Source organism: Pongo pygmaeus, chromosome 21, assembly GCF_028885625.2.
Source record: "Pongo pygmaeus isolate AG05252 chromosome 21, NHGRI_mPonPyg2-v2.0_pri, whole genome shotgun sequence".
Taxonomy (NCBI): Eukaryota; Metazoa; Chordata; class Mammalia; order Primates; family Hominidae; genus Pongo; species Pongo pygmaeus.
The window spans coordinates 34,396,840-34,422,437 of NC_072394.2; the positions used below are offsets into that span (position 1 = coordinate 34,396,840).

The following is a 25,598-nucleotide window of genomic DNA, read 5'->3' on the forward strand; positions in this document are numbered from 1 at the left end:
CTCCATCTGTAAAGTAACTTCAGAATTCTGGTGAGTTTTCCTGGGACTTGGACAAGAAAGCAGAGTAGCTGAGAGCTTGGGGCACCAGCGCAGATCAAGGAGCCATGACATCCTAGTTGCGTGACCCTGAGGAAGTTGCTCCACCAGCCACAGCTCCTGTCTCACCTGTGAAATGGGGATAGTGATAGTATCCGCATCTTAAGGTTCTTATAAGGATGTCTTGAGATAATGTAAATGCACAGGGCTTGTCACATAGTGTATGCCCAGAAAACATCTACTACAATGACTATTATTATTGGCCCAAGTCACAGCCCATCCTACTTGCTTAGTAACAAGATGGGGTTAGGACAGGGGCATAAGGGGTCCTAACTCTCACCCACGGACCCCCTATCGAGGAAGGAGAGTTGTTCTATGGCTCCAGTGATAGTGTAAGGGCAGATGCGAACTCAAAGTAAAGGGAGGCACAGTTTTTGGAATAGAAGCAAGAACACACTGTCAATCAGGCTGTTCCCGAGGGTGTGAACTCCACATCAGCAGAGGTGTCCAGATGGAATTGGCTAACTTTGGCAGGGATGCTGTAGCAGGGACTCCTGCTTCAGTCTGGAGGATAAACTAGATGATCTCTAAAGCCCCTTAGTTCTAAGTATCTGTAGCTCTATCCTTGGGACTTTATGATACTCGCTTCCATGATGTTTAACCACCAGACCACTGGTTGCAAATCAGTGGCCTTTGGGCAAATCCAGCCTCAAGAGTGTTGGTTTGGTCCGCAAAGGATTTTTTTCTCCTACTTTTTTTTTTTTATTTTTTTTGCTTTTTGAGATGGTCATGCTCTGTTGCCTAGGCTGAAGTGCAGTGGCACGATCTCAGTTCACTCTAGCCTCCGCCTCCCAGACTCAAGCGATTCTCCTGCCTCAGCCTCCTGAGTAGCTAGGACTACAGGTGCACACCACCATGCCCAGCTAATTTTAAAACAATTTTTTTGTAGAGGCAGGGTCTCACTATATTGCCCAGGCTGGTCTTGAACTCCTGGGCTCAAGTGATCCTCCTGCCTTGGCCTCCCAAAGTGCTGGGATTGCAGGCGTGAGCCACTGTGCTGGTTCTTCTCCTACTTTTTATTAAAACCTTTTATTACAGAAAAATTTAAACACATGAAAAAGTTGAGGAAATGGGATAATGATCCCCTACCACCTCTCTTCAACAATTATTGATTCCTGGCCAACCTTGTTTTATCTAGGGCAGCACCATCCAGTAGAACTTTCTGCAGTCATGAAAATGTCCAATATCTGCACTATCCAATATAGTAGCCACTGTAGAGCACTTGGCGTGTGGCCAGTATGACTGAAGAACTAAATTTTAAATTCTTTACTTGTAATTATTTACTTGTAATTAATCAAAATCTAAATAATCATACATGGCAAGCGTTGAACATGTAGGTGTTGGAGAGCATAGTTGCAGGCCCCACCCCATTTCCTTCCCTTCCGTGTTATTTTCAAGCAAATCTCAAACATCTCTAAAAAGATACACTTCAAAAACATCGCTAAGTGGCTGGGCATGGTGGCTCATGCCTGTAATCCCAGCACTTTGGGAGGCCGAGGTGGGAACATCACTTGAGGTCAGGAGTTCAAGACCAGCCTGGTCAACATGGTGAAACCCCGTCTCTACTAAAAATACAAAAATTAGCTGGGCATGGTGGCATACGCCTGTAGTCCTAGCTACTCAGGAGGCTGAGGCAGGAGAATTGCTTGAACCTGGGAGGCGGAGGTTGCAGTGAGCTGAGATCACACCACTGTACTCCAGCCTGAGTGACAAAGTGAGACTCTGTCTCAAAAAAAAAAAAAAAAAATTGTTAAAATATGTAATACTGCTATCACACCTACAAAATGGAATTATTTCTTTTTTTCTTTTCTTTTTCTTTTTTTTTTTTTAAAGAGACAAGGTTTCACTCTGCCACCCAGGCAAGAGTGCAGTGCCACAATCATGGCTCACTGAAGCCTGGAACTCTTGGGCTCAAGAGATCCTCCCACCTTGGCCTCCCAAAGTGCTGGGATCACAGGCATAAGCCACTACACCAGCCTAATTTCTTAAAAATTCATATGGTATTTCTTTAATTTCTTGTGAACATTTCCAAATTGAGATTTTTCCCTTGTTTTTCTTTTTGCATAAATATCCTAATATCCACCTATTCTTGAAAAATTGAAACTCCAGCCATGTTGGGCTCATATTCTCCCAGGGCATCAGTTGGCTGGAACTGACAGGTGGCTGCCTCTGTAGACAGGCCACATAGTTCCCCAGTGCCTCATAATGATAGCAGCTGAGCCCCTTTAAGCATTGGCATTTGAGACCCTGGCTACCATGCAGAATCTCACACCCAGACTAGGGGCAGATAGAAGTGATGTTTTCTCCCTGCCTTGGTCCCGTGATACCTTCAGATGCCATCAGGAGGATGGAATCTAACCCCCTCCCCCACTGGCTTATGACATACCAACTCCACATGAGGATATCAAGCAAAGAGAGAAAAGGAGGACAAAAGGCCTTGGGCTAGAGAATGGGGTCCTGGGTTTTAGTCTCTGCTCTGCACCCATTTCACAGATGGGGAAACTGAGGTCCAGAGAGGAGAGGAGAGCTGGCTGCACTCATACGGTGAGGGGTGTGGGAGGCAAGAAGCTAGTCCCTAAATGCTTTGCTGAAGAGGGGCTGCCCATTCCTCTGCTGTGCAAAAGAGGGACACTGGCTGGGAGCTGATGAGGGTGAGTGGGATGGGAGAGGGTCTCAGCTTCTCAGTTAGGGCCTAAAATTAGTGGCTGGGAAATGTTTGGCTTTAGCCCAGAAAACGAAACAAAAAAAAAGAGGTGCTGTGACTCTGTAGGGGGCTGCTAAGGAGGAGGGAGACAGCCCAGCTCCAGCTCCCAGCACCACATGAAATGGGAGACAAACGTGTAAAATCACATTCTTTACTGACATTTATGACTCATTTGGCTGACAACCCCAGGAAGGTCCTATTTTGTATTCTTGCAGGAGCACTCAACATTAAGGGGTAGGCAGACGGGGAGGGGGCCTCAGGGCCATCCCCCTAACCCCCCGCAAAAGCTTCTGGGCTTCATTGCAGGTGAGGAGGCTATACAGCTGGGAACCCAATGTTTCCTAGAGAACCTATAGACCAGATTTGGGTTCCCATGCCCCATGGTGAAACGGGGGAGTTGGCTAGCCCTGGTTTGGGCTGCAACTCTGATGCTTTCTGGCCATGTGACCTTGGGCAAGTCATTTCTCTAATGGCTCTAGACTCTATTCCCTTGTGTCCGGGCCATCCTTACCTCTCACCTGGCAACTGGTCTCCTGTCTTTCACCCTTGTCCTCCTGCAATCTGTTCCCCACAGCCAGGATGCTTCCTCTAATATGCAGAAGTGGTATCTGATCTTGTCACTTCCCTGTTTAAAACCTTCCTATGGCTCTCCATCACTCTTAAGATAAAGACCAGGCCGGGCATGGTGGTTCACACCTGTAATCCCAGCACTTTGGGAGGCCAAGGCAGGAGAATTGCCTGAGCTCAGGAGTTCGAGACCAGCCTGGGCAATATAGAGAGACCTCATCTCTACTAAAAATTTAAAAAAATACATCCTGGCATGGTGGCATATGCCTATGTTCCCAGCTACTCAGGGGGCTGAGGTGGGAGGATTGCTTGAGCCCAGGAGGTTGAGGCCGCAGTGAGCTGTGCTCTCATCACTGCACTCCAGCCTGGGTAACAGAGTGAGACCCTGTCTCAAAAAAAAAAAAAAAAAAAAAAAAAAAAAGCCGGGTGCTGTGGCTCATGCCTGTAATCCTAGCACTTTGGGAGGCATAGGGAGGTGATCAGTTGAGGTCAGGAGTTTGAGAACAGCCCTGTCAACATGGTGAAACCCTGTCTCTACAAAAAAAAAAATACAAAAATCAGCTGGGTGTAGTTGCCCATGCCTGAAGTCCCAGCTACTTGGGATGCCCCTGAGGCAGAAGAATCACTTGAACCCAGAGGGCAGGGGTTGCAGTGAGCTGAGATGGCGCCACTGCACTCCAGCTTGGGCAACAGAGCAAGACCCTGTCTCAAAAACAACAACAACAACAAAAAAGATAAAGACCAGCCAGGCACGGTGGGTCACGCCTGTAATCCCAGCGCTTTGGGAGGCTGAGATGGGTAGATCACCTGAGGTCAAGAGTTTGAGATCAGCCTGGCCAACATGGCAAAACCCTGTCTCTACTAAAAATACAAAAATTAGCCAGGCATGGTGGCATGTACCTGTAATCCCAGCTACTTGGGAGGCTGAGGCAGGAGAATCGCTTGAACCTGGGAGGTAGAGGTTGCAGTGAGCCGAGATCGTGCCACTGCACTGCAGCCTGGGCAACAGAGCGAGACTCTGTCTAAAAACAAACAAACCAACAAACAAACAAAGAAAAAACAAAAGATAAAGACCAAATACTTCACCATGGTTCACGTCTCCACTTCATGTCGTGCTTTCTTCCCTCCTTCTCCCTCCTTCTCTGACAGCAGCCATTCTGACCACTTACCGCTCCCTCCCACCTCAGGACTTTTGCCTGTGTTGTTTCCTCAGCCAGAGGCTCCCTTCCCTGCCTCCTTTACCTGGTTAACTCCTATGTCTGCTTCAGATCATGGCTCAGTAGTCACCTCCTCTAGAAAGCCTTCCCTGACTGCCACACCCTTCCCAAGCTGGGCCTGGCTCTCCTCCAATAGCACTGCCATCCACAGTGCTGAAGCAGGGACTTCTGTTTGGAGCATTTCTGGAGCCCACGGAACATGCTTGTTGTTACATGTTTACATGATGATTTAGTTAATCTTCAGGTCTCCATTAAACTCAGTTCCACCGGTGGGTTGGGTCTGTCTTGCACACCATTGTGTCCACGAGCCATTTTAGCACAGTTTGGGGTACATAGTAGGTACTCAAAAGCGCTTGGTGGACTGGGCATGGTGGCTCATGCATGTAATCCCAGCACTTTGGGAGGCTGAGGTGGGCGGATCAACTGAGGTCAGGAGTCCGAGACCAGCCTGGCTGACATGGCGAAACCCTGTCTCTACTAAAAATACACAAATCAGCTGGGGCGTGGTGGCGCATGCCTGTAATCCCAGCTACTCGGGAGGCTGAGGCAAGAGAATCTCTTGAATTCAGGAGGTGGAGGTTGCAGTGAGCTGAGATCGAGCCATACACTCCAGCCCAGGCGACAGAGAGACTCTGTCTCAAAAAAAAAAAAAAAAAAAAAATAGGGCTTGGTGAATAAATGTCAAATGAACCTTCCCTTTTCTGACACTAAGTTTCCTCATCTGGAAAATGGAGATTATGTCCACGAACCTCACAGGACTACAGTGAGGATTTTAGCAAAGTGCATATAAAAGGTATTTGATGAGTGGTAGTTATTTTCTGGGGGGCAGACGGAGACCCCAAAGAATACTTGCCCTGTGAACCTGTCCCAAAGGTGCTTTCTGACCCAGTGTCCCTTGGGGACAGGTTCGACGAGCACCAGGGGAAAGCCATCCTAGGACTGGGTCTCAGCTGTGCCAGAAACGAAACTTCCTTCTTACTGATGGGGCCTCTGATTCAAAAAGCTCCTTGAAACCTTCCATTGATCAAGTGCCCAACACTGAGCTGGGCGTTTTACACACATTACTACTTTCTGATTTCACAGCTACCCTGTAAATGGGTATTGGGCTGATGGGTCCAGAGAGGGGAGGCAACTTGCCTGGGGCTACATAGTAAGAGATGGAGCTAGGATCTGAGCCCAGGCCTGACTCCCTCACCTGGGTTCTTTCCCTCTGTTCTTGGCTGCTTTTACTTAAGGAGTTTACAAAGCAGAGTTTATAAAGTATATTCACTCTCTTCATTCATTTACTCACTCAACAAATGACTGTGTATTAACAATGTGCCAGGCACTGGGCATGTAGCAGAGGACACCATAAACATGGTCCCCACTCTCATGGAGCCTGCAGTGCTAGGGGAAAGACAGGCAATAAATACGTAAACAAGTAAATGAGATGGTTTCAGGTTGTGATATGTGTTACTTAAAAACACAGGGTAACACGACAGAAAGTGACCAGAGGGGCTGCAGAAGTGCTTTGCGGGGTTACAGGCAGTGGTGAGGGGGATGGCTGGGAAAGCTCTCTGAAGAGGTGACACTGAGCTGAGATGAGAGAATGAGAGTTTGACAGGCGTTAGTGAGGACCTTTCTAGGCAGAGTCCCTGGGGTTGGAGTGAACTTGGTGTGTTCAGGAAGCAGGAGCTGGAGCATGGGAGAGAGGGAGGGTGGCAGGAGAGGGTCCTCGGGAGGGACAAAGGTAGTGTCCTCCTGGGCCTCAAGGGTCATGGTGAAGAGTTAATTTTAAAAGTAGTGGGGGTCGGGCGTGGTGGCTCATGCCTGTAATCCTAGTAGTTTGGGAGGCTGAGGCAGGCGGATCACCTGAGGTCAGGAGTTCGAGACCATCCTGGCCAATAGGGCAAAACCCTGTCTCTACTAAAAATACAAAAATTAGCCAGGCATGGTGGCAGGCGCTTGTAATCCCAGCTACTTGGAAGGCTGAGGGAGGGAGAATTGCTTGAACCAGGGAGGCAGAGGTTGCAGTGAGCCGAGATCGTGCTATTGCACTCCAGCCTGGGTGACAGAGCAAGACTCTGTCTCAATCAATCAATCAATCAATCAATCAATCAATCAATAAACAGCGGGCAGTGGACAGGCACAGTGGCTCACTCCCAGCACTTGGGAGGCCGAGGCAAGTGGATCCCTTGAGGTCAAGAGTTTGAGACCAGCCTGGCCAACATGGTGAAACCCTGTCTCTACCAAAAATACAAAAATTAGCCAGGCCTAGTGGCACATGCCTGTAATCCCATCTACTCGGGAGGCTGAGGCACGAGAATTACCTGAACCCGGGAAACGGAGGTTTCAGTGAGCCAAGATCATGCCACTGCATTCCAGCCTGGGTGACAAGAGCGAGACTCCATTTCAAAAAAAAAACAAGTAGTGGGGAGTGGCCTGCCTTGACCTAGGAGTTTACAAGATCCCTCTGCTGTTGTGTGAAGACCAGGCTTGAAGAGGGCAAGGATGGAAGCGAGCACCCCAGGGAAGCTGCTGGAATGAGGTGGCTTGGCCCAGGGTGGTGACACCAGGGTAGAGAGAAGGACTTGGGTTCAGGACATAGCTGTGGAGCATTAATGTTATCAGAGTTGGATGGGTGGGGAGGGGCTTGATGAACACCGCTTGATGTAGACAAGAATCAGTTACTTGAGCCCATTTTATAGAAGAAGATTGAGGCCCATCAAGGAGCTGGGCTTTCCTGGAATCACCTTGGTCTCCTGACTCTCCACTTACTATTGTTGCCTGTCTCCCAGTTTTCTCTAAACTCATATAATCCCAAGTGAAACCTGAGGTCCATTGTGTCTTACCGGGGTCCTATCAGGATCCTGCTGGGCAGCCATACTGCACACCCTCCACGTGAGGGAAGCTGCCACGTAGGCAGCCGAGGCAACAGGGGCATCCCATGGGATGAGACTTGTCCTTCCTCATCCCTGCTCTGGCTCAGGAGGCCATGAAGAGCCAGGGCTGAGTCCTAGATCTGGCACTAACTTGCTGTGTGACTTGGGACAAGTCCTGCTCCCTTTCTAGGTCTGTTTCTCATCTGTGAAATAAGGATAATGGTAGTCCCCACTTCAAAGATTTGTTAAGAGGGATGGATACGTTCATATGTATAAAAAGTCTCAGCACAGCCTGTCATCCAGTTGGGACTCAGTAAGCGTGAGCTGTTATCCTCATTAGTAACCACTGCACACTGTCCCCCTGCAGACCTACAGACTAACTATGGACTCAGCTGGGGGGATGTCCTGCCCCTGCCCATCAGCCCTGGCTCTCCTATCTGCCTCCCAGCCCCACCCTGTTCACTCTGTAGAGGTCTGCAGACCCTGGCCCGCATCAAGACTAGGGAGCTAGCCAGCATGAGGGTGGTTCCTGGATGGAGAGGCAGCGGGGGAGCCGCTGGAAGCTGCTGTGTGTTTGGCCCAGAACTGTGAGGGGGAGTGGGGAGGGGCGAGAACACACACTCGGAAACACTGAGACCGACAGATGGAGGAGCTGAGGATGTGAGAGACACAGACAGACAGAGAGAGACCCAGAGTCGGGGAGAGGAGGAGCAGGCAGGGGAGGATGGCCAGAAAACTGGCAGTCACGCCAAGCCACGAGCTGAGCAACAAGTCAGCAGATGGACCAAGCAGTTGAGGGACTAAAAGACACAGACAGACAGACCACCAAGTGGACCTAGCATCCAAGACACAGACAGATCACTGAACAGATCCAGTATCCAAGGCACAGACAGGCAGACCACCAAGCAGACCCAGCATCCAAGACACAGACAGACCACCAAGCGGACCCAGCATCCAAGACACAGACAGACAGAAAGACAGACTACCAAGCAGACCCAGCATCCAAGACACAGACAGACAGACAGACAACCAAGCAGACCCAGCATCCAAGACACAGACAGACAGACAGACAGACAGACAACCAAGCAGACCCAGCATCCAAGACACAGACAGACAGACAGACTACCAAGCAGACCCAGCATCCAAAACACAGACAGACCACCAAGCGGACCCAGCATCCAAGACACAGACAGACAGACAGACAGACTACCAAGCAGACCCAGCATCCAAGACACAGACAGATAGACCACCAAGCAGACCCAGCATCCAAGACACAGACAGACAGACCACCAAGCAGACCCAGCATCCAAGACACAGACAGACCACCAAACAGATCCAGCATCCAAGGCACAGACAGACAGACAGACCACCAAGCAGACCCAGCATACAAGACACAGACAGACAGACAGACCACTAAACAGATCCAGTATCCAAGGCACAGACAGACAGACCACCAAGCAGACCCAGCATCCAAGACACAGACAGACAGACCACCAAGCAGACCCAGCATCCAAGACACAGACAGACAGACCACCAAATGGATCCAGTATCCAAGGCACAGACAGACCACCAAGTAGACCCAGCATCCAAGACACAGACAGACCACCAAGCAGACCCAGCATCCAAGACACAGACAGACAGACAGACAACCAAGCAGACCCAGCATCCAAGACACAGACAGACAGATAGACCACCAAGCAGACCCAGCATCCAAGACACAGACAGACAGACCACCAAACAGATCCAGTATCCAAGACACAGACAGACAAACAGACAGACCACCAAACCGACCCAGCATCCAAGACACAGACAGACAGATGACCAAGCAGACCCAGCATCCAAGTCACAGACAGACAGACAGACCACTAAACAGATCCAGTATCCAAGGCACAGACAGACAGACCACCAAGCAGACCCAGCATCCAAGACACAGACAGACAGACCACCAAACAGACCCAGCATCCAAGACACAGACAGACCACAAAGCGGGCCCAGTATCAAGACACAGACACACAGACCTCCAAGAGGACCCAGTATTAAGACACAGACAGACAGACAGACCACCAAACAGATCCAGCATTCAAGACACAGACAGACAGACCACCAAGCGGACCCAGTATCAAGACACACAGAAAAGCAGACCTCGTATTCACAGGATAGACAGGCTGTCTGGCATCCAAGGAACAGAGACTGAAGCTCCTGGCCTCTAAGGGCAGGCAGACAGGCTGACCCAGGATCACAGGGTCAGACCAATAGGACATAATATCTGAGAGACTATGTGACCCACAGTCCAAGGGACAGGATTCCAGGATTTTGGAACTGAGCCGGGGACTGAGCCAGGATTCCAGGGTGAGACTGAGTGACTAACAGACTCCTGACAGAAATGCAGGAATGATAAATAGGCTGGCCCTGCATTCAAGGGACAGACACAATAGACAGGCTGATCTGAGCCACAGACAGAGACAATGACTCAGGATCTGAGGTCAAAGGGATGGGTTCAGGCTTGGGCCCAGGTTTGACTGTCTGAATGGACTGAGGTGCAGGCCAGAAACTCTGACCTAGAACCAGAGACTTGGGGTGACTCAGGAACAAAGAACAGGAGAGAGATGAGGTGATGCAGACGTTGCCAGAAGCTTCCTGGCTTCTCAAGAACATGGGATCCCCTCGTCCTTTTCCCCTCCTGCCCATTAGAGAGAAGCCCCCAAACTCTGGGGGACTGGGGGACACTGGAAAGTTCCTGTGAGGAGGGTAGTATGGGCCTGGGGAGAAGGGAATGAGCTTCTATTCATTTCTCGACCCTGCTACCTGTTCACGGAGGCAGTAGGGTTCAGAAGAGACAGGTTTTTGGGTCCCTGACAGGAGGGATTTCATTCTCTAGCTTCTACTCTTCTCGCTAGGTATGGCTTTTTTGCTCCCTCTTGTACACTTTAGAGATGTACACTCATCTGCTCTTCCAGTTTCTTCCCGGACAAGCTTCTTCTCTGAACACAAGACTGGGGGTCAGTAAGTTAGATTCCAAACAGACTGAGGGCCTCTGTTTCCTCATCTATAAAATGGGGACAGCAGAAGTTGCCTGTTAGGTTAACAGCACGGACTGCAGTGTCTGGCTCACTTCAGGCTTCACGCAGTTCAAGCCTGAGAGCTGTTAGAGAAAGTGAGGCCTAACTGGGCTAGAGGGGCATCAGGGAGGACTTCCTGTTGGAAGAAGGACAAAAATGAGTCAGCGAGGGCAGGAGGAGCCTGTGAGGTGTCCTGGCTCTTTGCAACTTCAAGCAGAGACACCCCAGAGCCCTGTAAGGTCAGGAGGGTGATGCACACAGATACTCACATTTATTCATTCAGCAAATAGTCAGTGCCTACTCAATAATGCATCAGTGCCTATTCTACAGGCACTGATGCTGGGGACACAGGGGTGACCAAGACAGACGAGATCCCTGCCCTCATGGATTCACAGTGGGAGAATGGAAAATAAATAAATAAACGGTGATTTCATAGTGTAGGTTAAGATGAAAATAAGACAGGGTGGTGTGGTAGACTAGAGTGAGTTGGCAAGCGTGGCCTGGGAGGCCTCTCTGAGAAGGTGTGAGCTGATGAGGAGCCAGCCACGGGAGGATCTGGGAAAGGGGTATTCCAGGCAGAGCAAGTGCAGACGTCCTGAGCCAGGGACAAGTCTGGCTGAGTTTTAGGAGCCCCCCAAAGCGCATCTGGAGTGTCAGGAACAAGTGGGACAGTGGTTTGAGATGAGGTGAGAGAAACAGGCAGGGCCAGATGGTTTAGGGCCTGCACGCCGAGGGGAGAAGCGTGGGTTTTATTCCAAGTGTGATGGGAGGCCCTTGGAAGGCTTTGAGAAGGGGAATGACATGATCTGACAGGTTTTAAAAATATCCCGCTGGTTGCCATGTGGAGAATGGACTGTAGGGAGGCAGGAGTGGATGCGGGCAGCCCACACAGAAGGCTGACGTGGTCACCCAGGCAAGATGACTGTGGCCTGCACAGGTGGTAGCAGAGGAGACATGGACAGACTGGGGATTTTGTTGTTTTTTAGTGATGGGGTCTCACTCTGTCACCCAGGCTGGAGTGCAGTGGTGCAGTCATGGCTGACTGCAGCCTCGAACGCCTGGACTCAAGCGATCCTCCCGCCTCAGCCTCCTGAGTAGCTGGGACTACAGGCACACGCCACCACATCGGCCAATTTTTAAATTTTTTGTAGAGACGGGGTTTCTCTGTGATGCCCAGGCTGGTCTTGAACTCCTGGGCTCAAGTGATCCTCCCACCTTGGCCTCCCAAAATGTTGGGATTCCAGGCATGAGCCACCACACCTGGTCTGGGGATAATTTTGGAGAAGATCAGATGTACACCACCCCCAATCTGGATTCCCTTCCCTGAGGTGTGGTGTTCTTCCCTTGGGTGAAGATCAGCTTCTTTCAACTTCATTTCAAATAGAGTGGGATGTGGGATAGGGTGGACTTCCTGGAGGAGGTTTCAAGAGAGGTTGCTTGGTGGTGAGAAGGAGCCAGCAGCCCCTGCCCAGTGTATGCTGCTCCCTCTATGGACACCCTTTATAGTTTATAAACTATTTTAAAATTCATTGTGTGTGTGTGTGTGTGTGTGTGTCTGTGTGTGTGTCTGTGTGTGGAGATAGGGACTCACTGTGTTGCCCAGTGAGTCTCAAACTCCCCGGTTCAGGAGATCCACCCACCTCGGCCTCCCAAAGTGTTGGGATTACAGGCGTGAGCCACTGCAGCCTGCCCCATCACACTCATTTAATGCTCACAACAAGGAGGAAAATAAAGCTCAGAGAAGTGGAGAGACTACCCAAGGTCACACAGCAGGTCCGGGACATGGCTGGGAATCAAACCCACATGCCAGCCATTGCTACCTTTCCTCCCTCATCCTTACCCCCGTGGCTATGTATAAGCAGAATGGCAAGTGCCATTCCCATTTTAGAGAAGGGAAACTGAGGGCCAGGGAAATTAGGTTGCATGTCCTGTTTTAGGGCATGGACTGTTTTAAGACCTTTGTGGGCACCACATCTATCAAGCATATTAAAATGCAGCTACATCAAACATCCCATGTAAATTATACATGACCAGATAAAAGCCAAATTGTAGTTGACTGGCTGACATCATATTTTGTTTTGCACACATTTAATTAAACATTTATTAATTTTGATTCTGTAGTTTTTCCCTGTGTTTTGGAGCCAATTTTTTTTTCAGGCTTCAAACATTTTCCTAGGCCCATGAAAATCTCACAGGCCCTTGGCAGAGAGCTTATCGTGCTGGCTGGAAGGAACAGCCACAGTTTTGGTCCTGTTGCCAAAAGGGGCAGAGCGAGGCAGAACCCAGGCCTTTTATCCCCAGAACACAGTGTGGTCTTTCCACACTGCCCACTGACCCCACATTCCTGGGACTCAGAGGCCTCCTCTCTTCTCTTCCTCCATCCCTGCTCCTGCCCGCGGTGTCCCTGGGCTGTGTGAGCCCTTTGTCTGTGGTTAGCTAGGAGCTGGCAGAGGAGGGGGCAGGAATGGGCAGGGAGGTGGGCAGGTGGCCCGTCAGGTAGTGATGGATGCTGGCCGGGGGCCAGGGTTTCTCTCATGCTGACCCGGGCCCGGAAACAGATGGTCTTCCAGCCTGAGAGAAACTTCCAGGGTGTCACCTTCCCCCCAACTCCCCAGGCCCCTTCACATTGGACCAGCTGGTCTCTCCTTCCTAGGCAAAGCCAGAGCCGCGGGAAGGGGAAGGGAATGTGGCAGCAGTGGGGATGGAGGCTAGGAAAGATGGCCTGTGTTCTAGGCCCTCAGAAGTTCTAAGGGCCATCTTGGTTTCTCCCCCAGCCCCCACCTCTGGCCATCTCTAGATCTCTCTCTGCCCTTCCTGTATCCCCTGCCTTAGCTCAGCCCTGTAATTTCAGACCTGGACCAAACCCCCATCCTCTCTTGGCTTTCCTCCAAGCCAGCCTCCACAGCAAGCTTTCTAAGCCACTGAGCCAAGCTCATCACCCCTGATTCTGGGATGGCACTCAGATAGAGAATAAAATCTGAACTCTTCAGTCCAGAATTTCATGCCCTTCACAATTCTAGTCTCATGTCCCTGCCCATTAAAACCCCTTGTCCAGGCCCAGCAAACCTCTGGCCATTCCCCTAAAATGCCAAATTCTTTCAGGCCTCTGAGCCTTTGCTTCAGCTGATTCTTCCACCTGGAATGACCTTCCATCTCTTGCGTGCCTTCAAATGCCAACCCATGCTTTAAAACTGAGATCAGGCCGGGCGTGGTGGCTCACACCTGTTATCCCGGCACTTTGGGAGGCTGAGGTGGGCAGATCACCTAATGTCAGGAGTTTGAGACAAGCTTGACCAACATAGAAAAACCCCATCTCTACTAAAAATCCAAAATTAGCCAGGCATGGTGGCGTATGCCTGTAATCCCAGCTACTCGGGAGGCTGAGGCAGGAGAATCGTTTGAACCCCGGAAGCGGAGGTTGTGGTGAGCCAAGATCACACCACTGCACTCCAGCCTGGGCAACAAGAGCAAAACTCTGTCTCAAAACAAAACAAAACAAAACAAAACAAAACAAAACAAAACAAAACAAAACGAAAAACAAATAAAAAACCCGAGATCAAATGTTTCTTCCTTCCAAGGCATCTTATAGCATTATTTTACCTCCTATCTTGTCTCTCTTCCATGGGACTGGGAGATACATACGGGCACACAGCCTGGCACAGAGCAGGTGGTCAAAATCCACCTGCTACATGAATGAATCATTCTGGCTGCAGGGATCCTTATGTGTGGGGTAAGCAGGAGTCCAGAAAATGGAAGATACAGGGAGACAAATTTCTGCTTATCAGAAGAAATACAATCCAGCCCTGGAGCTGCTCAGAAGCTGAGGTCCCTGTCCTGGGGAGTGTGTGAGCAGTGGGTATAGATGCAGCAGGCTGAGGTCCCTGTCCTGGGGAGCATGTGAGCAGTGGGTATAGATGCACCATGCTGGAAATGGCTGAAGGAATTCCAGCATGGCACAGGAGAGTTGGCCAGAGGGGGCTTTGCATCTCCAGAGTCAGCTTCTGAGGGAACAGCCCCCTTCCCCATCCTGGCTGCCAATCCTGTCATGTGTTATGTTGACAGTGTGTTTACGCCATAGACTGATGCCAGGATGACCCAGGGATGGGGAGGATGGTCCTAAATGGGATGTTCCTGGCCTCATTTTGCAGAAAGAGTCCCAGAATATTCACTCTGAAAAGATCTCCAGAGTCATCAAACTCATCCCTTTCATTGGCAGATGGAGAAACTGAGGCTTTGAGAGGGCTACACAGCTGGTAAGACCAGTATACTCATTTGAAGAAACTTGGTATCAGCTGGCCCCACATCCAGGGAGAACTGTGACTTCCTCCCTTGGGCTGTGAATAGAGTGAGTCCCCTGGTTCCCAAACAACATCCTGGAAGTGCCAGCTCTTCACCCTGGGAATAGACCCCAAATCCCTGGCTCCCCAGTTTCAGATCCAGGCAGCGGGTTCAGAGAATCTGTGTTAGGGTTCCCCCTACACACACACACACACACACACACACACACACACACACACCACCCCCAGTTTCCTGGGAAAGCCACTTTGGAAGAGTCCTCTGGTTTGCAGCAAAGAGTGTGCCTGCCCCGTGAATCAGAGACTTTGGGGAGCCAGCGGGAGTGGGGGGCGCTGGGAAGGTGGCAGGGTCTGTAGCTGCAGGAGTGGAGCTTCTGGGCAAGGAACCAGGGCAGAAGGGAAATCAGACCCAGAGATCTGTGTGGATAGGTCCCCTCTCACCCTACATAGGCACTGCACTTCACAGTGTGCAAAGTTTCTTTTCATTCATTTAATCCTCGCCGCCACTTTGGGAGGGATTAACTAGGGCTCAGAGAGGGTCTTGCTCAAGATCACACAGTAAATTAGAAGCCAAGTGGGATTGATCTCAGGACTTCAGAGTCCCTTGTATACCCCCTATAGGGTTACTAGAGTTCCATTCAGTTCAACAAGCCTGCAGTTGTTCACACTTTCATTCATTCAGCCCACATAGATTAAGCACCTACTGTGTGCTAAGAACTGAGGATGCAGCAGTTAGCAAGCCAGCCTAGTCATTCTCCAGGTACTCACAGCATGAGGGAGATGCGCACATAACCAGGCAGTTACAACCCACTGTGACAAGTGCTAGCTAGATTAGATGGAAGCCTGGGAGAGGCCCTTACCCTAGGTGGAAGGTGGTCAGCGGAAGCTTTATGGACAAAATTGTGTTCAAAAGCTGAGCCTTGGAAGAAAAGCAAGAGTCATCGCGGGTTGGGGCCAGGATGGGGTTAGGGGATAGGGCAGGGTGTTTTAGGGAGAGGAAACAATAGGTACAATTCCTCAGCAAGGTGGGAGAACATTGTGAGCTCTGGCTCTGTGACCTGTGCAGAGTGGCCATGAAGAGCCATAGAGTTTGTTGGGAGAAGTGGCATGAGAGGAAGCAGCAGTTTCAGATGCCAAGGAAAAGTGTCTGTGAGCACCTTCCTTGCACCCTGGGGTGAGAGCTGGGCCCTGAGCTGTGAGGATCTCACCTCAGCTGGGCACTGAGAAGGGAACAGGCCAGGGAGCTGCTGCTGGCAACAGAACCGGGGCTGACACCAGGCAGTAGGGACTGTTCCTGGAAGGAACCTATGTGAGCAAAACTTTTTATGGTTTACAGTCAGAGGCAGTGTTGCCTAATGGTTAGAGTGCCGGCCCTGAGGCCAGAATGGCTGGGTTTGGGTCCTGGTTCTACTGCTTCCTAGCTGTGTGACCTTGGATAAATGACATACCTCTCTGGGTCTCAGTTTGCTCACCTACAAAATGGGGATTGGGCCGTGTGCGGTGGCTCATGCCTGTAATCCCAGCACCCTGGGAGGCCAAAGCAGGATGATCGCTTGAGGTGAGGCCAGGAGTTCAAGACCAGCCTAGGCAACATAGCCAGAAAAAAATTTAAAAATTAGCCTGGTGTAGTGGTACATGCCTGCAGTCCCAGCTACTTAGGAGGCTGAGTCGGGAAGATTGCTTGAGCCCAGGAGTTTGAAGTTGCTGTGAGCTAAGATCGCACCACTGCACTCCAGCCTGGGTGACAGAATGAGACCCCATCTGTAAAATAAAACAAAATAAGGGTCGGGTAACAGGGCTATTGTAAGCTCAGCGCACTTCAAGGTGTCAGTAACCCTCCAAAGAAAGCACGCCCTAAGCGTTGTAGGAACAATGGCGATGCCGCTGTTGTATTAAAGGCTTTACTTAGTGCCAGTCCTCTCTCTAAGCTAATGAGTCCATTCAGTGCTCCTCAACAGCAACCTCATAAGGTGATCCTTTCGAAATGCCCATTTCACAGCTGAGGAAACAGGCTCAGCGTAGGGAGTGACTTGCCCCCTGCGCCTGTGAGCGGCTCGGGGCGGGTGGGACAGAGCGAGAGGAACCAGCGTGCGGGAGCCTGAGCACCGCGTCCTTCCCGCAGGTACCTGCGCGCCCTGTACTTGGGGCTGCAGAGCCGCTGGCGCGGGGAGCGGCTGCGGCGCCACTTCTACTGGCGGATGCTGTTCGAGAGCGCCGACGTGAGCATGCTGCGCCTGCTGGAGACCTTTCTGCGCAGCGCGCCGCAGCTAGTGCTGCAGCTCAGCCTGCTGGTGCAACGCGGTGGCGCGCCCGACCTGCTGCCGGGTGAGCCCACCCCTTCACCCTCCGCGCCTGGGACCGCCCCCCGGGCCTTTCTCCCTGCTTCAGGCTCCCTGGGGATGCCCTGTGCGCTTCCCCACCCCAGCTCAGGGCTCACTCAGTCAGGGTTTAGGGAGGCCTGCCCCTTCTACCCTCGCCACCCTCCAGGCCTCTCGAGACCCCCGCGTCCCCTTAGATGGCCCACTTACACTCAGAGTGAGGAGGGACCTGGCCCCTCCACTCCCTCGACACCCATCAGCCCTCCTGGGCGCTCCTGCCCTCCTCCCTTCCCCGTTGCCAGAGCCAACCAAACCCCATCTCCCGTCCAAACACTTTAGACCCTCTGGGGAATCCCCTGCCCACTTCCTTCCCCAACCTGATCCCAGCCTGCGTCTCCTGGGGACCCCCTGCCTCATAGACCTGACCAATCACCATCAGTTTCCAGAGAGCCTACCCCTTCACTGGGGGGCCCCGGAGGGCCCTCCCAGGCCTAGTCCTGGTATCCATCGCCTCCTCCTCCCTACAGGCCCTGTTAATTTCCCACCTTGCCCCTTCCATAATGACAGAGCCCCTCAATATCAGAGAAAAACCGCATCCCCCTGTCTCCCTGAAGCACTCCATGCTCTCCCAAACCAGTCCCTGCCCAACCCATCCTCAGTGTCCCAAAAGACTATTACCACCCCTCAGGGCCCTGGGGACCCCTTGCCCGGTTACGGGGTCCCAATCACAATGCTTCCCACCTTGGGTCTCCCCGTCCCCGCCCCTCAGCTCTGCTCAGCTCAGCTCTAGATATTCCTCTCCATGCCCGGCCTCCTCCTGGTGGCCCACGACTTCTAATGGCCCCCTCCTGGCTGCTCCACACCCTAATCATGACCTCCTCTTCACCTCCTCTTCCACTCCCAGAGTCCTGGACCCTCATTTCCCACCCTCCCACCAAGACCCCTGAACCCTAACAGCCCCACACCAGAGTCCTAGATGGAGGCCAAACCCCCATCTTCGTCTCCCTTTATGCTCCCACCCTATAGAAGTACCCAGTCCCGTGCACCCTCACCACACCTCGTCATGGCTTTTGAAGCTCCCCACCTCCCAGACCTTCCCCACACCCCTGCTGATCCGCAGCGCCTTTCCTCACGCCTCTTCAAAACCCAGCTCCTGACCCAGAACCCTCCGCCTCTCCCTAGACCCCAACCCGAGCCCGCCCCTAACCCAGCCCATCCCGCCCCTGCCCTGTCTCCACAGCCCTCTCCACCTCCGCCTCCCTCGTGTCTCTGGCCTGGACGCTGGCCTCCTACCAGAAGGTGCTGCGGGACTCGCGGGACGACAAGCGGCCGCTGTCCTACAAGGGCGCCGTGGCGCAGGTGCTGTGGCACCTGTTCAGCATTGCCGCCCGCGGCCTGGCCTTCGCGCTCTTCGCCAGCGTCTACAAGCTCTATTTTGGCATCTTCATCGTGGCCCACTGGTGCGTCATGACCTTCTGGGTCATCCAAGGGGAGACGGACTTCTGCATGTCCAAGTGGGAGGAGATCATCTACAACATGGTGGTGGGCATCATCTACATCTTCTGCTGGTTCAACGTCAAGGAGGGCCGCAGCCGCCGCCGCATGACCCTCTACCACTGCATCGTCCTGCTGGAGAACGCCGCGCTCACCGGCTTCTGGTACTCCAGCCGCAACTTCTCAACCGACTTCTACTCGCTCATCATGGTCTGCGTAGTGGCCTCCAGCTTTGCGCTGGGCATATTCTTCATGTGTGTCTACTACTGTCTCCTGCACCCCAACGGGCCCATGCTGGGTCCCCAGGCACCTGGTTGCATCTTCCGTAAGGCCTCGGAGCCCTGTGGCCCACCCGCTGACGCCATCACGAGTCCCCCCAGGTCCCTGCCGAGGACTACAGGTGCTGAGCGGGATGGGGCCTCGGCGGGAGAGCGTGCGGGGACCCCCACCCCACCTGTCTTCCAGGTGCGGCCTGGCTTGCCTCCCACACCAGTGGCCCGCACCTTGCGGACAGAGGGGCCTGTCATCCGGATTGACTTGCCTCGCAAGAAGTACCCGGCGTGGGATGCTCATTTTATTGACCGCCGGCTCCGGAAGACCATCCTGGCACTGGAGTACTCCTCACCTGCCACGCCCCGGTTGCAGTACCGGAGTGTGGGGACCTCCCAGGAGCTGCTGGAGTATGAGACCACAGTGTAGGCTACAGTGTCCCCGAACAAAAGGGACAGGCTTGGCTGATCCCACATCGGCCACAGTGTTGAGCCCCGAATTTCAGGGCCACCAGGCTAAGGGGGAGTGGATCTGTTGGTCCAAGGGTAGAGTGGCCCCACTCTTGGGTTCTTTCAGGGGAGGGGACAGCCTTGCAGAGGCCCCAGCCCTGGGCCCCGTTTTCAGCCTTGTGGCCCATTCCCTAAATTCCCCTGACCCAGGGCCTGGGGAATCATCTGGTGCTACACTTTTTGAGCTGCCCTGCTTTCATGGGGCCTCCACACCTCTCCCCTGCCTGCTGTTGCCCATGTGTTGCCCCTGCTGGACTTGCCAGAGAAAGGGCACTGTCTGGGGTCCATGACCTAGACCCTGTGCTCCTCAGGGGTTGTGGAGAGTGGGCTGCCTCTATGGTGGGAAAAGATCTCTGAGAAGGATGGAGGAGGCCGTGGAAGGGATGGGGTGAGGTTGGAGCATTGTGTGGACAGGGATGGCATGGCTCTTGTAGCATCTGAGGCCTGGAGCCAGGGCAAGAGGGAGCTGAAGAAGGGAGTTGGGGTGGGGCAGGGTGTTGGGGTGGGGGGCTGGCAGTGCTGGAGATGGATAGGAGAAAGAACTAGGCGGGTCTAGGCTGGCAGAAGCATGGAGGGGTGGAAGACTTGGGGGAGGGGAACCTGCAATCCAGAGCATAGCGAACAAGAATGAACTCCTCAGGAGACGTCTCTTGTTGTGGGCTCTGTGAAGGATGAGGTTCCACAAGCCTCGGGTGAAATGTTTGAAGGAGCCATTCTTTGTTCTAGATGAGCACCTGGAACGTGGCTTCTAGATACAGGTCTTCGACACAGCAGATAAGATGTCTGGAAAGATCTCTGGGCTCAAGTGCAGGTGAGGTTTTAGCACATTTATCAGAGGAACTGATCCAGAAGCACGCTTAGTTCTAGATTGAGTTCTAGAGTGCTAGGCTGATAAAATGTCCCAGGGAGCCACTCTGATCTGTGTATTCTGTTGTGAGGAGGAGGACATTGGAGCCCTGCTGCTCTGCTGTGGGGGATTCTAGCACCTGTCATGGTGGTGGGGGAGAAGAGGTTCTAGAGCCCAGTGTGAATGGAATTTTCTAGGAAAGGGTGCTCTGATTCTAGACTTCTGGGGCTCATGGGAGCTCTAGGCCCCTGTTACCTTGGTCCATAGCCATCTTTCTAAAAGGAAATTGTCCTCAGAACCCCTGAGACATTTCAGCTGCCAACTGGTTCCCAGCTGGAAAAAAAATAGCTCTGGGGACGTGACATGAATCCTGGCTCTCAGCCACCCTGCAAATGGGGCTCCCTGGGGCGGCATCTGGGAAACTGACTTGTTTTGCCTTAGATCTGTTGACTCCCAAGGACCTGTGGTCTATTCCCATGGCCTGAACATCCTGGAGTGCCCAGGGGACTCACCCAGGGCCCCTCCTCCCACCTAGGACAGCCAGTGCTGGATTGAGGGGGCGTATAGGAGAGGGGAAGTAGGCAGTTCCATGGGGTGAGGAGACAGAGCCTCTGGCAGAGCTGGTAACCCTACCCCTTCCCCCCCCCCCCCACACACACACATACACTCTCTCTCACTCCCACAGCAACTTAGGTGCGATTGGTGGGAGAGGACAGCAGGGGATGTTAAGGACAGATGCAAACCTGATCCTGGAGTGAGGTGGGCCATGAGAATCCTAGACTATGCAAATTAGAGGGGTGCTTAGCCCTCCCTGGTTCAGCCTCTCTTGGGTTACAGATGGGAAACTGAGGCCCAGAGTGGCAGCCACTCTCTCAAGGTCCCAGACTCTGGGCTGCCCATCAAAAGGTGATGGGTAATGATGAATTGCTGGGGATGCAGGGTAACCCCAAAGGCAGAGAGGGCCAGACTGCCCACATAGACACAAGCACAAGCACAACCATGATACAAGTCACCCTCCCAACCAGCACACAGGCCGAGATGGTGTGTGCATCATCCCTCCTGCCAACACAGCAAGAGTGCTTTTCCTTCTTTCTGCTGCTAAGCACCCTCAGGAACCAGGCCTCAAGGGTGATGGGAGGTGGGAAAAGCCCAAGGCTGACCCAGGCCCGCTCTGTTGGGTTCATCCATCCTGCTTGTTCTCTGCCCAAATCCATTTTCGGAGGCTGAATTCACACACAAAGCCTTTGTGAGACAGGAGCTTTGAAGATGCGGACCCAGACCCAGAAACAGACTATTTCTCCAGGGCTGACTTGTGCCAGGAATTTTCACCCCATGTCGTTTCACTTACACTCTCCGCTGGTCACGACATCCCTGCAAGAGAGGTATTATCAACCCATCTTACAGATGAGGAAACTGAGGCCCAGAGAGGTAGCATGAGGGTCACCCTTGGCAAGTTATTCTCCTCCCCAGTATCCCAGAGTGGCCCATCTGGCTGCTGCCTTCTAGAGGAAAAGTCCTAGCTGGGGTCCTTTACACTCCAGGAGACTCCCAAGGGGCAGGGATATGCTGGCAGGGCTTGGCATGGTCTGAGGCTCGCAGGGAAGCCATGGCTACATTTTTGGATTTTACTCCACCCCCACTCCCCACCTCTTCTCAACCCCACACACCCTTCCCTCAGGGCCTCTGCCTGCAGGGACATCTGGGCACAAGGGGCCCGGGGAGAGGGCTGCAGGCACCTTCTCCTGCTTCTCACCCTCAGAAGAGTCTCAGCCCTTAAAGGACTCTCCACCCAGGAGCTCGGGACCAGGCCTGAGGCCCCCTGCTCCACTGGCTTGTCCCTTCATTTCACTGGGATAGAGGAGTCAGATGAGGGAGGGGTCCATCCCCTTAGAGCTGTTGTTTTGTTTTTCTTTCTGTGACACAATCTACCTCAGCCAGTCTCTCCCCTGGCAGAACTGACCCCCCTGGTCCTCTGCCTCCTGTCCCCTGACCCCCACCCCAGTCTGGATGCTCAGTCCTTCCCAGTCCTTCCCATCCTCCCAGGGTCCTTGCAGCCCAGAGGGTCCCTGAGGGTTCCTTAAGCCACCTGCCCTCCACATCCATTAGACAGGAGAAAGTGAGACCCAGAGAGGACCAAGGACTCACCAAAGGCCACACAGGAAGTCAGTGGCAGTTAGGATTTCCCTGGGGATGAGAAGTAGTTGGGTGCATCTTAATTTTGCCAGGAACAGAAGAGAACAGGAATGCTTTGGGTACCAAATATGGCAGGCCCTGCCCTCAGTTACCTCTAACCCCAGGAGACCAGTGTCCCCATTTCAGGGCAGACTTCTGTCTACCTGTTTTCTTACAACTGATCCCCAGGCTGTTGACTGTGTTCCCCAAACCTCTGCAGGCACCACACATGCCCACATCACGGCGCCTCCTGGCACTGATGTGCCATGTGTCTTGTAACTGTCACCCCAGCTGAACAGCACAGACCTCCCCACTCCCCCACAGAGGGCTCCCCAATGAGGGAGCCTTGCTTGATCCCCTCCTGTCATCTGCCTCATTCTTGTGTCTCCCCAAAATCTGCCTTACCCCCAGCCAGCTCCCTGCTACACCTGTGTCCCACAGAGGCATGTCACCCATGAGAGTTGGGGAAGACAGAGGGCAGGGAAGGTGAGGCCTGGGGAAAGTCCAGGTCTCTGGATAAGGGCTGAGGGAGCTGGGAATATCCAGGGAAGGTCTTGCTTGCGGTCAACACCCTCCTAAGTACTCGAGTTCTGCAGGTTCTTCCCTTGGAATTAATGTGGGCTTGGAGTCCACAGAAGCCTCAGACAATAGGGAGAAGGTTTTCTGGGACAAAGGCTGCATGGGATGCAAACTCAAATGCCTTGAGATAATGAAAATAAGAGTAATGGGGACAATAGGGAGTGTTGGGGACTCTGGCAAACAGGAGAGTGTGTGCCCTGCCTGTAGGTACTAAAATTCAAATGTTTGGGAAACTGCTGGCCACTCATATTTGGCCCACATGCCACCAGTTTGAGACTTATGGTTCAAAATGTTGAGAAGGTTCTGGAGCGTCCTGCAGAGTCTGGAAACCCCTCAGCGGAAGTCAGGGACAGAGGCTGTGGCTCCCTCTGAGACTTTGCTAGTCCAACCCTAAATCCCCATCACCTGGCTATCTGAGAACGAGCCCACTGCCCTCTTGGCTGAATAGGGAAGTCTGGGGGTCCACAGGGTCCCTGGTTTGGGAATCATCATCTGATAAGGGCTACAGGCCCCTCCAGTGCCTCAGGGGGTTAGAGGCTGCTGGAGTCTTCTCCAGCTTGGGGGCCCCTGGTTAGGAGGAATCTACATTGGGTTTCAGGGGAGTCCAGGTGCAGGACGTGGACTGAAACCCAGGACCCAACTGTCCCATTCTGTGCTGGCCCCTGCCACCTTTGGCACCTGTCTCCCTCCCACTTCAAGCTGTGCTGGGGCCTGCAGTAGAGGTTGGTAGGGTGAGCTGTCAGTTTCTGTATTAAAGTGCTTTGCAGTGTCTCAATGGAAGGGAACGAGTGGGTGCCAAGCCACATGGGCAGTAGTAGGGTTGGGGTCTGAGTCCCCCTTCCCAACCAACCACAGAGGCTTCTGAGACCCGGGACTGGGGAGGAAAGGAGCTGCAATGTGCCATTCTGGCTGGGGAGAGGATAGGATATTTCTGGGTCCTTGGCTGCTGCCGGTAGAGGTATGGGGAGGAAAAACTCTGGAGCGGGGGATGTGGGAGTGGAAAAGGAAGGCCCCGTCCAGGCCTGGCCTGGTTTCTGGAGACAGAAAACTCCCCAGGGGACAGAGAGGTTGCCCCTTGTGCTTAGCTTCTGCCACTTTTCCCTTCTCTGGAGGAGAAGGCTGCCCTCTCCTCAGCAACCCTGGCCTTTATTCTATGCATAACCACTGCAAGGGCACCCCTGGCCAGGCTGAACGGGTGGGTTGTCCCGGGGCACCTGCAATAATCTCAGAATGGAGGGTATCCTGGGACAAAGAGGGGGTACAGAAGGTGCCAGGGGGGAAAAGGCAATTCCTCCATCTCTCTCTCTCACCCAAATCCCCCCAGATCCAATCTGACCCTTTTCTGCCTGGTCTCCATTGGGCTAAACCACCGAACTTGGAGGAGCCTCATATAAACATAGCCCCCAGCCCCACTGGCTTTCCGAACCCATCATGAAACAGCTGGAAGGTATCTGAACCGTTCCCATGGCTCCCTCATTATTTTCTTCCCTGAGGATCCTGTGGTTTGGGAGAAAAATCTCCCAAACCAGCCTCATTTCTTGAAGAATTCATTTTCCCATATTAAATTAACTCAAGCTGAGCTTCTGATTGCTGATAAATGCTTCCAAGGCCTCAAGTCAACTTCTAGGGCTTGAAGGTGGGGGAATATATGTATTTTATTGAGTTGCTTAATACAAAATTCTCAAAAGCACTCGTGGGCACCCATTCCTGCCTTCACAGGCCCTCAGGGTCTGGGACCCCACGTTGCGAATCAATGGTTTAGACATCCAGCATCCTATTTTACTGAAGGGGCAAGCCCAGAGATGGGAGATGGCCAGCCCAAGGTCACACAGCAAGTTGGTGGCAGGGTGAGACCAGAACCCAGTTCTTTTGAGGGTCCCACCAGAATATCCCCAGCCCTGATCCTCCCCTCCATGCCCCTGGAACTCTAGGAATCACTAGCCATGCCTGAGGGGCTAATCTCCCTCTGTCAGCACAATTCCGAGTGATTCTTCCCCTCCCTGTCGTCTCTTCCTCCCTAACGGGCCCTCACCGCTGTCCTCTTCTGTTTCCTTTTCCTGGTCCCACCTCCTGGTATTTACTACATCTGTGCCATCCCCCATCCCCCCGACCCCCATTCACCCTCCGAGCTTCCCCCAGGAGGGGGAGGGGGAGGGGGCCCCGAGTTGGGGCCTCTTTACTGAGACTCTTTTGTACACCACAAACTTTTTGTATATTTTTAATTTTGCTGCGACATGAGATATTAAAAGTCATTTCAGTACGTGCTGCTTGTGTCCTATTGTTTTGGCTGTTCTGGGCCAGGGGAAGGAGATGAGGAAGGAGGGATAGGTAGGGTACCACTTGCCACAATCTCTGTGGCTTAAGAGAGAAAGGCCTTTGGCTGGGAGAGGGTGGGACATTACATAACATCTCCCGTTTATTGGACAGCGTTTCAATCAATCAACCAGAATCCTAAGGCCAAAAGTTCTACAGATTATCTCCAAACTCATTTTACAGATAAAGTGGGTGGGGGGAGATAAAGGGTGGGGATACTTGTCAGAGATCACAGAATGAGTCCATGACAAAATCAGGGCCCAGACTGAAGTTCCTAACTCCACTACAACCAATAAT

At 52.7% G+C, this 25,598-nt stretch overlaps 1 protein-coding gene across 1 annotated transcript in view; it reads left to right on the plus strand.

Annotated features, from left to right (window-relative positions):
• XKR7 (XK related 7) overlaps positions 1 to 25,253 on the plus strand; it is a 34,382-nt gene extending 9,129 nt beyond the window's left edge. Inside the window, exons 2-3 of the mRNA XM_054467144.1 lie at positions 16,922 to 17,124; positions 18,358 to 25,253. Of these exons, the coding sequence (XP_054323119.1) occupies positions 16,922 to 17,124; positions 18,358 to 19,310 (1,156 nt within the window). The 3' untranslated portion in view covers positions 19,311 to 25,253. The remainder of the gene's footprint in view (positions 1 to 16,921; positions 17,125 to 18,357) is intronic.
• The last annotated feature ends 345 nt before the right edge of the window (positions 25,254 to 25,598 follow it).